The 15243-nt window shown below is 45.9% G+C and overlaps 1 protein-coding gene across 3 annotated transcripts in view; it reads right to left on the reverse strand.

Moving 5' to 3' along the window:
- LOC138527989 (glutamate carboxypeptidase 2-like) overlaps positions 1 to 15243 on the reverse strand; it is an 898418-nt gene that overhangs the window by 560109 nt on the left and 323066 nt on the right. For all 3 annotated transcript variants that reach the window (XM_069639404.1, XM_069639405.1, XM_069639406.1), the window contains exon 7: positions 3772 to 3865. In XM_069639404.1, the coding sequence (XP_069495505.1) occupies positions 3772 to 3865 (94 nt within the window). The remainder of the gene's footprint in view (positions 1 to 3771; positions 3866 to 15243) is intronic.

Below are 15243 nucleotides of genomic sequence, written 5' to 3' on the forward strand. Positions count from 1 at the left end.
GGCAGTTCAAGAGGAGGAGAAAGACGGTGCAAACCAAGAGGCGAACAAGGCGAGAAATGGCCTTGCCCTTTTCGACCCAGGCCCATGAAAACTCTGCGGCAGGAATCGTAAGACCATGAACAATCGGCAGCATGTGTTGCAGCTGATAACCAAGCCAGGGAGAGATGCTTGCCACCGTGGTACCGGCCTTGACTCCAGAGACAAGAAAAGCCACACGGTTCATCACAGCCGGTGAGTCGAGGGGAGAGATAAGAAACCAAACTGTGTTGAACAAAAGTAGCAACCGGCTAATTGAAAAAAGTACAAAGTACTGTTAATATGAGAGCGGAAAACCAGCTACAGAGGAGCCATGTGGGTGCTCACTCATTAAACATTGGGTGACTACCCTATTGTTGAAACTACTGTTACCAGAAGGCCTTGGGAAAGGCGAGAAAGGGGTCAAAGTGGTCATAAAGGGGTCTAGTAAAATCCTCTGTACAGTCGAAAGTCTTTGACAGATGATTGTGAAGCCAGGGGAAGTGAATCTTGCATCGTATGAAATGTTCAAGAAACTGCATGATTGGCAAAGGGTGGCAAGAGTGAACCCGACAAAGGGATGCCGATAAAGAGGAGGCGAAGCCAAAAGTCCCAATAAACAAGTTTGTTGACAAAAGTGAACACGGCAGTGGGTTGTCCAGAGTGAAGTGTATAAAAAGACATTAAGATTTGTGAATGTCACAGATGAAATTGTGTTGAAAAGGCAGTAGAGAAACTGGCGGAGGGAAGGCAAGCATTCGAGAAGGGTCTGAGTCCGGAAGAGGGGGATCCGTGGGTTAAAAGCCATCACCCCACCAACACATGAATGCAACAGAGAAATCTTTTGACTACAAGACAGAGTGAACCCAACGGAGAGAGGCTGATATTCGAGAGGGATCTAAGCTCAGAAGAGGGGGATCCAGGGGTGAAGAAGTATCACCCCAAGGACAATTACGAAGGAACTTTTGCTTATTATTTTGAAGCCATCAGTCCCTTGGAAGCAAGAAAATTAAATAGCAAAGATCACGATATTGCTAGGAACTTTTGTAGATCTGAGCCCGGAAGAGGGAGAACAATGGGGGAATAGGCATCACCCAACTTGCAAGCAGAACGGAGCATTTGTTTATTATTGTTGGAATACATCAGGTCCTCAGAGGCAAGAGACTTTTTGTAGAAAAGAGACTAAACCACTGAAGACTCTGATAGCTGAGCACGGAACTGCTGGCTCGTGCTCGGAAAGCTTGAGCAGTGAGTGTGCAGTGCTCTAGAGTCCAGCCTTGTCCGGGACTCAAAGCGTGGGGACGGAAGACCCAACTACCGCAACGGGATGGGACCACAAACACTTTTCTTTCCTCTGAACCTTATCCCGCACTCTTTGTTTGTATTTAGCTTAAGGATTGGCAATAGGTTTTTTCTAAATATAGACCCTTTTACTTTGACAAGATACCACTACGACTGCCTTATTATTTGATGGTTGTAGCTTGCTCACATCTTAGATTTAGGTTTAGATTATATACAGTTCAATAAACACCCTTGAACTGTGATCACTTATTTTCTGTCTTTACTGTTCACACCATGAGTTCCTTACAGGGGAGAGTGTAAGTAGTAGAGGTGGAGTAGAGGTAGCGGAGTGGGATAGTAGTAGTGACAGAGGTAGTTGTAGTCGTTGGGATTAAAGATAGGAGGTGGCTAAAGTAGCGGGAGGGAAGAAAATAAGAGGTGGTCGTAGTTGGTAGTAGAGGGGAGAGCATGCGTATATCCCTGAGTGTCTTGGAGGAGTAAAGGAATTAAAGGGAAGGTGGTAGTAGTGGAAAAGTAGTAGAGCGAGAGTGGGAATAGCGACATTCAGTGGGAGAACAGGAGTAGCTACTGGCATAGAGTGAAACAGAGATTGTAACTAGAGTAACATTAGGAAGTGGGGAAGTGAAGTGAGAGGAAGGAGGGAAGAGACAACAGGTCTAGAAGGATAGTTGGATGGGAGAGCGATAGAAAGAACCAGAGTGGGGAAGTAAAATAAAAGGTTGGAGGTTGAAAGGATGTGGTAGGAGGAGAAAAGCCTGAGAGATCAGTATAGCGAAGGATCAGGTATGCAAGAGAGTGAAAGGAGTAAGCTTGATACTGAACGAAAGAAGGCACCATTCATTACTCGCTAAAGATGACTAAGCAGGCTAGTTAACGGAAAGCCTAGGAGATCCCTAGGAAGACAGGTAGCCATTGTCTTGAGGAAAACATCCGTAGTCCCAGTCTGAGAAGATCATACTACTAACAGCTACTAACACCCCCATTACGGACTCCTAGGATAGGCAGGTGGAGATAAGGCTGGGGAAGTTGATACAGCGAAGGATGGCCCTAGGATGGCCCTAGCGGCAAATCTTCCAAGAGGACCCAGTAACCCTGAGAACGTTGAAAACAGAAGTCATTTCAGACCCTTTGTATTTTAACAAACACCCTTGAATTCGCTGTCTGAATCAGCGTGGTTCTTTGTGGCAAGGCACTGCACCCTCGAGCCTCCCGCAGAACAACACTGAGGGGGCACCGAGGGGTGCGGCTGCACAGCACTCACAGGGTTGCCATAGCAACATTAGCAATGCTGCATGCAGCACTGGCATGCCCGGGTATTCAAGTCCTTCTGTATCTACATTTGTCCAGTGTGCGGCTGCCTACACCTACCCCAGAGGATCTATGATGAGTGTGTGTTTTGTGTTATTATGTATGTATGATATGTATGGAAGGTATTTATTGTATGTACCAGGGATTTACAGTGACCAACCATACATTTTTTATGGTTGGTCACTATAAATCACTGGCAGAGACTATTGGCATACATAGGTTGTGCAGCAGCTTCATGCATATGTTTTAAAGGGACCATAACTGGAATAGATAGTTAGAGAGAACGGGAGAGTGTTTGAAGACACATGCACTATCTCAACCAACATTAAGACCATCATTTCGGGAATTGAGTAGGGTGCCCTTAGGAAGTTATGGAGGGTGAAAGACAGAAATTAATGTGGTCTTTAGGTTCTCCCATGGTAGAGAATATACCTGCAACATTAGGAGTTACCGATCTCTAGAATTCTCAGTGACGTTAGGCTACAGGGAAACAAATAATATAGTAAAGATTTGATAACAAAAACCCGTGAACCATCAATCGGACATGAGAGTTTCCTAAGGCTGTCTGTGACACATACATATTCACTTTATGAAGTAATGCTGCTAAATCGCTCCAACACTTCAATCCTAAATGAACATCTGACAAGACTGGTCCCCTGCCCCCTACGTTGCAGCGATGGCAGCTCCCCTGCATCCAACTATCTCCTTAGTCATTACCTCTCATTCCCTTTTATCCCTGCACCCTTCAATATTCCTCTAATCGTTTCCATATAACATTGGTGAAAATGCACGTCTGTTTCTTTGAATTTTGTATACTTTTTCTACATTTGTAGTTTATCTGAAATGTCTGATGGACCAGCGGTCAGGGGGCAGAAGTGTGCACAATTATAACCTGAAACCTAGATACTCAAAGACCTGCCTTTGATTGGCTTGGAGCCCCAAACAATTCAGGATTAATGGTTGTGGTTCAACAGAGATATCATGGTTTCCTCAGCTGTTCTCTCACCAAGGAAAACAAAGCTGCTTATTGATGTTTTCTCTCCAAAAGGAGGTTCTCTTTTTTGAGTTTCACAGCATAGCAAACATGATTTTGTTGTCAATTTGTCGCCAATTCATATTTTTCAAAATGGCAGATGCTAGGCTTACCGTAATAGCTCCTCTGCATCACTGTAACCTATGGGATGAACTGGGATTTTTGGGAAGCCCACACCCTCAGCTTCACCATAGCGGTATGTATATTCTGCAAATAGAGTAAAGTATTAATTACAGATTGACTAACAATTTTTCTAATCCTATTGAATGCGTAAAGGAAAGGTTGTTCAACATCAAAAAGTATGAAGCCATGCAACTCGCCCATGAAACCTGTAATATTTTTGCAGATAGAAAAACATTACTTTCATCGCTAGACAAAATAGTTGTGTGCATTCAGGATTGGAAGATTGTGGTATTACACATTCAGGGCCTCATTCAAAAAGATGTGCACAGAAGCAAACCAGAAGATGGTGTGAGAATCTCAGAGTTGCTTCTCTTACCTCAACCATATTTGCAAAGCCTAAAGATAAAGCAAATATTAATCATCTCGAGATGCACAAAAATTTGCTCAAGAACATTTCAGAAATCCTCCATACAGCTTTGAATTTGCACTGTTTGGTGGCGTCACCTGGTTGCAGACTGGTTGTACACAAGTATGGAATTGATTAGGTGCAGTCTGAGCTGGCAATCAATGGAGCACTGATCTTGGTGGTGGTGACCACAGGTTAGGGGATTTAGGGAAGGGGGGGACCCCGGGGGAGAGAAGTAAGATACTGAACAGACAAGGAATAGGAGAGATGAGGATGAAACGGCAGACAATGTTTAGACGTAGACAGACACCATTTAATCAGGTTTATAGAGAGTACAAATTCACTTAGAGATAATATACAAACTTATCAAAGAGCCGTTCCTCCCTCCTCTACTCGCTCTCCACCATTAGCCAATGCCCGGGCACTTTGTGACATCATCAGCAGTGTTGAGTGGCATTTCGCTATTTGTGAACATTAGCAGACAACCAAATGCATTTTTTCAATGTGTAAGTTGTCAATGTCAAAAGAATCAACTCACTGGAAATTCCCGCTGGAATGGCCACGTGGTTCCATGTCCATGACTTGGCAGCAGCTGGACTGATGGTGGCAGTGGCTGTTTTGTGTCTAAAGGTAACTGCTACTGTTCCAGTGGGGGCTGGTGGTGGTAGTTGTCTAGTGTTGGTTTCGACTGCTGGTCCAGAGATGGTGATGCTGTGGCTGGCTCAGAGGTGGCAGTAGCTGCTGCTGGTCTTGCATTGGTGATGGTTACTTCTAGCCCAGTAAGGTGGCGACAGCTGCTTTCCACCTCTGCTTCCATGCTGTTGGGGTACTCCTCCTCACACCACTGTGCCTCTTCCTCTGCACTGTCCCTGATGCAAACTCTGCACATGCAAGGTCCCTCCATCATCATCCGTAGCTGATGAAAGCACATGTACAACAAAGTATGAAGTGGAAGGACTGGTGGCCTGGAAGGCCTCCAACACATTTGACTTTATAGCGGTTTCTCCACAGTCTCATTTAGTGGTGGTGAGGTGGGATGCAGGCCCTCATTTACTGGTAAACATGCTTTTTAATTAATCGAATGAGGTGTGCTTGTACATTAGGCTTTCATCTCCTTCCACCACGCTGATTGGAGGTGGCATTAAGTCCTGCTTTACAACAAGGTGTTGGTGTGCTGCTCCCACTGCTGGCTGCATATGGGGAATCCCTCCTCTTGTTGCCATACTAGATACATTATTGAATAAAACACATTTTTAAAAAGCATGGTTGAAATTCAGAGGAAAGGCAGGGGAAATGGGGGAGAGAATGAGGGAGAACTGTGGTAAAATGGACTCAACATAAATGTGAAAGAAAAGGCAGAGAAAAGGAAGAAAGTGATTCATTCGGTGATGTGGAGGCATTTGCACTGGATATGGTGCTGGATGTTGCTGCTGCTTCTGTCCTTGCTCTTCTCCCCAAGTGGAAAGGGCGAGGTGGTAACTGACTGTCTCTCACTTCTACAGGCATGATAACACATGAGAACCAATCAATTTGCTTTGTGCTTTGTATCACTTGAAGTAATAGGGTGAAGTCAAGTTTGACACAAAGTGCATGCACACGTAAAATCAGCCTATGATTCACTTCACAATGACATCAGGTGCAATGCCTAAAGGCAGAATGTAGCAAAAGAAAAATCACGATTTCCAGCAGACATTTCAAAGAGCCAAACAAGCCCCTTTCTCCCACCACTAAGAGTAACATACCTTCATACTCAGTGCCAATTCTTCTACCATAATCATGCAATGTTTTGATGCACCTGCCACTGTTACTATGGGACCCCCACTATTGCCAATTCTTCTACCATAACCATGCAATGTATTGATGCACCTGCCACTGTTACTATGCCTGTGACCCCTGAAAATGGGACCCCCACTATTGCCAAATCTTGTACCATAACCATGCAATGTATTGATGCACCTGCCACTGTTACTATGCCTGTGACCCCTGAAAATGGGACCTATGTCTAGAAACTCATACAGCAGTCAAATGCTACCCTTTCGAAATGACTGGTGGCAGTGGTTTTACAAAAAACCACCATTTTTCCTGACCACCAACACCGCTAGCGCTAAATCGCGGCAGCCATGTTTTTCAAGATGGCGTCCGAGCCTCCTTTGTGTAAACAGGTGGTGGTCTTCTTTTTTTGCCATTTCTTTTTGGAAAGGTCCTTCTAGAATTTGTCTCTGCGCGCCAAACCAGGTTTGGCCCCTTTGTTCCTACGCCTTTGGCAGGCTTCAGGACTGAAGAACGCCTCTGGTGCCCGAGTGTCTGGGGTTGCAGGAAGTGAGGGAGGTGCCCAAAACTCCCTGTGCTCTGTCCAGCAAGGACAGCCACCCTGTTGGGTGAGTGGCAGCTAGGCTGGAATGAACGGGAGAAAACTGTTTAAAAGGCAAATCTCTTGGCCTGGAAGGCAGAGTCGACCACTGGAACGAAAGAACCGAAGACAAGCTTGAAGAGGGCGGCTGCTGCAACTCCTGGACCGTTGGTTTGCCCGGTGAAGCCCTGCTGCAGGTCCGAATCGCCAAGTTCATCTCGACAGAGAAGTCCTTCAAGGACGGCTTTTCCCTTTGAGTTGGTTGGACCAATCAACTAGTAAGCCACATGGACACCATTCTCGGAGTTGGTTGTATTTTCCTCAGTGTGCTGCAGGAACCGGAATAGCCAGGGAGAAGACACCAGTTTGTGTGCTTGACGACAGCTACCGGAATCCAACATTTGCCTCTGCCAGCTTTTTGACCAGTCCCCATGCAGTGCAGGAGTCCCCCGACGTTCTCCCTCTTGTCCCCATGACTGAGGCTCAGGAACAGCAAGATCTGCAGGAACTGCCAGGAATAGACATCTTCAGCTGCATTTCTTTCTTCATTGTAAGGTACTGTGAAAACCCGAAAGAACTTACCTCTCACTGCGAAAGTGCTTGAAACTTTGGCAACTTGCAGGCATAGTCAGCTTGTGACCAGACATCTGAATCTTTCTTTTACAAACTACTTCCGAAAACCTTGGCAAAGACTTTTCCATTTAACTTGCAGAATTGCTTTATCCTATACAAGACTTTAGCCCATTGACTTTGGCCTAACCTATTGCACTGAATCAGCTCCTCTGCTGAACTCAAACTATTTGCACTGTTTAAGAGTAACTGTAATATCAGTTTTATTAACGTATGCCTTTTTGCTCCTACTTCAAATGCTCTGAATGCCATTTTGCTCCTCCTTGTGAAGTACTGAAGTATATTTTGTGTGATATAGATTGCCTCCTTCTAGTGAATGTTTTCTAACTGACTGTGTAATAAATGAATACATGTTTTACCAAGAAACTTTGAGTATAAGTGTCTATTTGAATACTTGTAATTATAGGCCTCCATGTAACATCCTTACAGCTCACATCCCCTCTTGAGATAAGCCTGACTGCTCAGCAGCGCTACCACAAAACTGTGTAGTACATACTTATAGCAAAGGTTGGTTTTGCATACACCTGTAGACTTAGTTGTCTGTAGTGGCCCCAAAGGGTACTGCATACAAACTCTGCCCAACAGGCATCAATACAGTATCAAAGATAACTGACATCTAGGGCTTGAGATGAAGAAACTTATGCTACAGAAACAATGAAGATATCAAGTTATTGTACATGTGTACAGATGCAAAGAAAAGCAAGCAGCTGAAGTATTCTTGAGGCTAGCTATTGTAGTGAATAGATTGCAGCATGCGCCAGCGTAAACATATATTGGAGTAAGTAAAGAATGGATGTTTCTGCAACGTGTTATAGCGGTGCTGGACCAGAGAAGGAAGGCCTTTTCCAGTGTGTCGCAGTTGAAAAAACGACACAATTAAAGACGCGACTCTCAGAAAGGCGAGGCTGGATCAGCCCCAAGAAGACAAGGTCTTATCAGATTGGGATGAGCAGACATTAGTTATAATCATGTGAAAGAATGAAACTCCTGTTCTGAAGGCATGGACGAAAAGAAGGAAGACGTCAGAGTTTAATTAAATAGTAGTATTTTAAATGCACCAGAGCTCACATTTGTGGTGTTCAGTCACATGGATGAACTTGGACAAACATGACAAACCACACCTATGCAGAGAGGCAGAGCGTGCCTCTACTCCCCTGTATTCTCCAGAGCAAAGAACACTTCCAAGGCTAACTTCAAAAGCTTAATTGATGTGTAGACCACTGAGGTGATGATAGATGATATGCTAATTGGTGGGAAGCTATGGTTATGACCAGCTCACCAGCACCTGGAAGTCCAGCCTGCGTGATGCTAACGTGGGTAGAAAAGTACGGACTGATGTAAGAGTGCCAACCAATTGTAGGGGGCCGCGTAATTAAGAGCCCTATAGTTTGTATAACCAATGGGACGTTGTGTATTTAGTGACGTTCATAGTGACTTGTTTGAACGATGGGCTTAGTAGTCCCACCTGATGTTGAAGATCATATCACTTTCTAGACTAGTATGGAACGTATACCTAGATTTTTCCCTTAAGCCCATCACATTTGCCACTAGGTTTTTGCAGTTTGCCTCATAGGATGACGTTAGCAAATGCGTAGGTTCACGTCAGCTATGATGGATTTTTACTATAAGTATGATGTTTTTTATGAAATTCATTGAGAGACCAAGCTACGAGACGTCTGTTGATGTGCGTTGTACTCCCCATTTTAGATAATTGATATTAAAACAGTCAACTTTGCCAGCTTCCTGAGTCGTTTTGATTATTGATGTTTGAGTAACTTCTGCATCCCCATTCATCTCAATGTATTGCTACCTCTTCTTAAAGGGCTGGGTCGGCTCTCCCGGTTCAGAAGGCTCCACCTCAATTTATTTTGCTGTACCAAACTTCAGAGACACTTTTATCTGTACTGTCAAAGTGCACCACCCTACCCTTATTTTCAGTAATCCAGATGAGGGAATGGTTGTGGGGGAATATGCAGTTCTCCATTGTTTTCACCTTAGCTGGTCATCAAGATCACACTCACTAACAGTGCTCAAGGCAATGCACACAGTATGAACCTGCATTCCTCATCTCCTGGTCATGCCTGTTCTCACCAAATTGTACAACACCCTGAACTCTACCACCACCAACAGGAGGCTGTGTTGCTAGTGCTAGTGAAGTTGCCCTGCTAGTCTCTGGTGCAAGAGGGTTAGGCCCCGGCTGGCCAAAAATGTGAGGGTTAGGGAAACAGTTGGGCTGTCTCAAGAGTCAGGTGGGTGGTTTTTGCTTGCCAGAGTGTGACCAAAAGATGAGTTAAAATGTCATCTCATGCTCTCTTGCAGCCATTGACAGCACAGCAGGAGGGTACTCCATTAGCTGTGTCTGTGGCATATGAGCTGTGCTTCTTGAATGCATCGTTTTGCCACAGCATTATGAGGAAGTGACCAAAGTACCCTTACTTGGGCTACCTCTATAAACTCACATATGCAAAAGGTTGCATATTTCAATGCACGCAACCTTGCTGACCATCACCACCTCTGAAAAGCGGACATAGAATCTGGAAGTCCAGGAAGATGGGTATCAGGTGTTTACCTTAACTGTTCGTATTGAAACATGGCGAGTCTCGGGAGGCAAGGCCAGTCCATCCTGGACTCCACACTGTCGGAGGATGGATAATAAACACCCATTGAGGAGAGGATCCAAAGATGCATCAAAGTATAGGGGAGAAAAGCTTGTATGCTGGAGAAAATAAAACTAGTGTAACTTACTTAAGACTTGATATAGATCTTCAGTTCGCAGGAGTCAAAGCTGGAGCTCAGTGGTGATTTAAGTCCAAAATAGAGCAGCCAGAAGTCAAAGGCCAAGGCATAGGAAATATTGGAACCGAGGAAGGGAATATCAAGAACCAAGTACTCGGAAAAGTATGGGTATGAAGAATAAGTGTACGAATAAAAACCCGACCAATGTATACAGGAGGAGAGAAAAACAGGAGTCAAGGAGAAGGAAGAAGGAGCTCAAAGTAGGAATTGTAAGGGATTATAGAAAGGTTACCAGCAGTGCCTGCTCAGTACTAACAGAGCGTTGAGATGCACTGAAGAGCCCTGCAGTGGTGATCTATAACCCTGCCTCTCTTCTGGTGCTGGCTTCCTCTGACGTTTTGACACACTCAACTTATGTGGTGGCGGTTATCATGGAATGGGCCACATCTCCTGGCGGGTCAGCCATATTGGGGTTGGAATAATGCCTGGTGATCGACGTGATGTCCATTTTAGGATTTGCAGGATCCCCGGAGATCGAGTACAGAGTACAGAGAGTCTTAGCAACTGCCATAGTCTTAGCTGGGGCTGCCTTCTGATCTGACTTCACCCTCTGGAGGAAGGTCTGAGGCTGACTTGCTACCTCTGCATGGACAGCAATGCTTTAGTTGCCCCAGTCTTCTTCTCCTGAGCCTTCTGTTGAGGGCCCATCTCTGGCTCCTCCTCCTGGTGCTCTTTGTCTCTTGTGCCAGTACCAACTCCTCTCCCCTTGCCCTCACCACTTTGCCCCCTTCACCTCTGTGGCTACAAATCCATGCTGCTTCTGAAATACCTCCTCCTGCCTGCAAACCCCAACATCAAGGTGACTGCCCACCTATTCAGGGCAACTTTGCCTCTATTTCAACCGCTTTTCCTTTTCAGGCCCTGGCTGCCCACCTCATTCTATGTCTCTGACTTCTCAACTACTGTCTCTTTCACCACATGCTTCATCTAAAACTCCATTTGCCCTCCTCCTCCAGCTCTATTTTCTCCAGCTGACTCATTCAACCTGCAACAAGCAAGTTGATGTCACGCTCAGCTGGATTCCACAGGGGCGCCGAATGAAGCTGGACTGCTGCGGTCTCCACCAGTGTGTCTCGTAGCGAAGTGATGATCGACTGCACTTGCCCACTCAGTTTCGTCTGCCTGGCCCGCAAGAGGATTTTCCTAGAAGCAGTAAAGGGGAATTAGCCACCCGTGGTAGAGGGGTTAACACTAACACTATCTGCCCAAAAACTTCTAGTATTACCCTTCGTAAAGTCTCACCTTATAATTAGGAAGGATGAACTCTCCATCCTGCGTTTGGAGTGCAGGGGTGCATAGAACTTCAGTTACTTCACTGATCTGAAGGTATTTGGCAGAGTTCCAGACAAATAATGACTCTGAGGGAAGTTGTGTGCAAACCAAATGTATAGTTCTATTAGAGTTCAAATGTCTGTTTATTCACTTCACTCATGCTCCTTTCATACCTTTCCCCAAGCAGCGTGGTCCGAGGAGTGAGTTTGCCTCGATGGATGAAGGTAGCGCCTTGGTAAGAGTCAGTTTGCACCAAGCACTGTTTAGCAAGTAATATTGTTCCAAGTGCGATTAACCAATAGTTCTCTATCTTTGTTGCAGGTGCGGCGCCTTGGTGAAAATGTCGAGCGTAGAATGGTGACCAGCGCTGCCTCGAGCGGTAATATGCCAAGTAAGTATCTTGAGGTAAGTAAGTGAATGCCTTTGGCGGAACCCCGCTCACCTTTTGTTTGTTCTTGTCTTTTCAGATGCTGATGTTGCGAGCGGCGATTCAACGAGCACCGCGCTGGATAGATGCTCTAATGATAGGTGAGTATGGCGCGGCGCTGCAGCTGGCAATGCGACACGGTTGTTTCAATGTTTTTGCCCTTTCTCACAGGTGCGGCGGCTCCAGGAGAAGATTACCAAATGGGAATCTTCTGGTTCTAACCTTCTCTTCTTTCCTTTTCTCTAGGATCGGCTCCGGACACAAGACGGGTGTGGCTGTAGACTGAATACTGGACTGCAGACACGGTGAGCGTTACGCTGCTGAGATGCAGAATAACGCAAAGCGTGTGCTGCTCTTCGGGCGTGGTTTAAATATCATCAAAAAAGTAGTTCCCAGGTAAAGAGTTCCAGTACCACCCCCAAGTAGTAAAATAGTTCCTAAAGGAAAGTAGTCTCTTCATGGCCTCATGATGGCCTGTACGTGAGTTCTTTGCAGGATGACCTGCACAGTTTAAAGATGGCAATATGAGCCTGGCGCCTACGGCGCCAGGACTGAACCCATATAGCCCCTAGACAGGGTTTTGGGAATTCCTGGGTCTTTGTGGATGCCTGTTCCCTGGACAGATGGATTTGTTCCGGATGTCGGGGGGCAGGCATCGTGACAGTTGAGGAGTAATCCAGCTCTTTGTCCTCTTTCCTATCACTTCCTCCAAATAAAATCATATGATGCCTAAGGTTTGAAAGTGCAAAACACAAATGTGCCTAAAGTGTCAATGTGCAAAACATAAAGCAAGGGACAAAGGCAAATAGGTCAAGGAGCATATCACGCTTGTGTTGTTCACCTTTCATCCTGGTTCCAATTCTTCTACTTTCGTTCAACTCAGCCATTGTGAATAATGGCACAGAGAGGTGTTCCAAAAGACCCCTGAGAGAGTTAAAACCCAGGACCATTCTGGCTTCTTCTGATTAGTGTGGTACCAGGACAGTGCAGAGCACTGGCAGGCAAGACAATGTAGTAGATGATGTAACTCGATTCATAGGCAGGCAATTTTACAACAGTAGATAAGATGAAGACTGGTCCAAAGGTCCTAATCAGATGGTCAGTGGAACCTCCAGAGCATCAGGCCAAAGCAATGAAGCAGGACAACAGGATAAGGCAGAGGAGGAAAGGACACAGACCAGAAGTAGGGAAGAGCCCAGTAGAAACAAGATAAAGGGCTGAAAGCTTGTAAAATAAGAAGAAACTGGATTGCAAGGAAGGGAAGGCAAAAGCCTAAGCAGGAGTAATGGGAGCAACAGAAGTCAGGAAAACAGAGCACTGACATCCAGAGTGTTGAGATGCACTAAGGGTAGCATGGATCGGCTTTTATGGTTACCGGGTTGCTGCTGCATGAATATGTTCCCATGGCAACCAGAATACCAGAATAAGGTCAGAGGATGGCAGAATGAGGCAGGCCTCCTTACTGACAAAGCAGAACAAACATGGCAGACACAGAGTGTCTTGCAGTGTTGTGGGTGATGATGAACCTCAAGGAGTCCTCACTGAACCCCAGCCTAAAGTCTCCTCCCATGTGGCCAGGGGAAGGCAGCTGCTACCTTATCCTGACAGCAGGGGTGGTATTATGGGGGAGAATCACATGGGAGGGGGGTGACTGTTGGGGAGATGTGATGGGCCCATTAGGAGAGACACGTTGTTCTTCCATTCATTTTGAGAATTACCCTATAACACCTAAATTCCTGATGGCATGTTGTCATTGTACCAATCCTTCCAGTGGTAAAACCCTAAAACCCATTTGTGCTAAACACCCTAGGCACAATACTATTCACACTTCATATGTACATAATGCTCACTTATCATCTCCTGTTAATATTGGTTATGATGTAAACAAAAACCTAAAGTAAAATAGCTTTAAAATGGTCCAATACTCCTCTGGACTCCAACTCCAATAAAACCTTCAGTACTGGGACAAAGAAGAGGAGAAGGGAGTTAATGTGGAGAAGAAGGAAAACCAGTGTGCATGCTAGTTGTTGTAATACCCAAAAGCAGTTGGGATATTTAAAAATGGTTTGCCTTTCTTTGGCAGTAGCGAAGAGAGATGCAAAGCGGGTGCATCGGGAAACAGAACTGAAGGCAGTCACACGCGAGCGAACTCAGTGGAGGAATGCAGGCGCTTTCCATTGGAACGCCGAAGGACTGCGAGATGAAGATCAGTTGTTGCAGAAGAACTGTGGACAAGCTGACAACAATGGAGAGGCTTTCAAGGACACAGTAAATGGCAGAAGTTCCACCGGTAGATGACAGACAAGTCACAAGTAGAACCACGTGAGGGTCTGCAAAGCAGGGAGCGCTTCCCCCGAGACACTGACATTGCTGCCGCCTCACGCCATGGGTTGAACATGCAGAAAACACTGGCGAGTCTGCCCAAGAGTATTGGGAGCCCCGGGTCGTACCGACAGGCGCATGAACAATCAGGAATTCACTATTAAATATCAAACAGGCAAAGTAGAAAGACTGAATTTACACTTTAATGAAGCAAAAGATATATATAAATCCTCATATACGAAAAGTTAATATAGGGAAGATTGGAACAAGTATTGCCACAGGACAATGGGCCTCATTCCGCATGCTACCTTCATGTTGTCGCCGGACTCAGAATAATTCACTGATGCCTGACTTCCCCGTGCCACTGCAAGATTACAACCCCAGTGGCCCGAGAAGTCATGCACAGGTAAATTTTAAGTCCCCATTCCCAGAGAGTCCAATAGGACTCTCTGGGAGTGGGGACCATGGAAGCACTGACACTGTTGCTAATGGTGCCGGTGCTTCCGTGACAGTCTGCCTACCATGGCCGCTGTGCCCGGCAGGGTCAGACATGTCAGGCACGGCGGCTCCGGCAGGCAGACCTGTAGAATGCCGGTCCAGAAAAAACGGTGCCGGTAAGCTTACCGGCACCATTGTTTCCGGACCGGCATATGAAACAGAAACAGGCACCGGAACAGAAACAGCCCTACTTGACTTGAAAAACCAGATGGACGATGCGAGAGACTTGGGCAAACCTGCACTTCTCCTACTCCTAGACCTCTCAGCGGCCTTCGACCTTGTGGATCATGGCGTCCTATGCCACCACCTCTCCACCACGGCCAAATTCTCCCCTGTAGCCACAGCGTGGATCACCTCCTTCTTAAAAGACAGAACCATGCAAGTATTCTCTGACTTAGCTGCCGCATCAACAACCATTATACTCTGTGGGGTGCCCCAAGGCTCCTGCCTCTCCCCCACGCTATACAACATTTTTACACGCCCTCTCTTCCTCATCCTCGACGCCATGGGCATCTCATACACCAACTACGCCGACGACACACAAATCCTCATCACTCTCACAGGTAACTACAACACTGACTCCATGGCCCTCAACAACCTTTACAATACCATCCAAGCCTGGATGGCAGACAACGGTCTATGCCTCAACTCTGACAAGACGGAACTCCTCCTGGTAGGCTCTCCCGACACCCTAAAGAATCTAGATGCCCAATTCAGTCACTTCACCATTGATTCCATTAAAATTCCAGTTTCCGACTGTC

The sequence above is a fragment of the Ambystoma mexicanum genome, chromosome 7q (assembly GCF_040938575.1).
Source record: "Ambystoma mexicanum isolate Mex_15411 chromosome 7q, UKY_AmexF1_1, whole genome shotgun sequence".
NCBI classification, from domain to species: Eukaryota; Metazoa; Chordata; class Amphibia; order Caudata; family Ambystomatidae; genus Ambystoma; species Ambystoma mexicanum.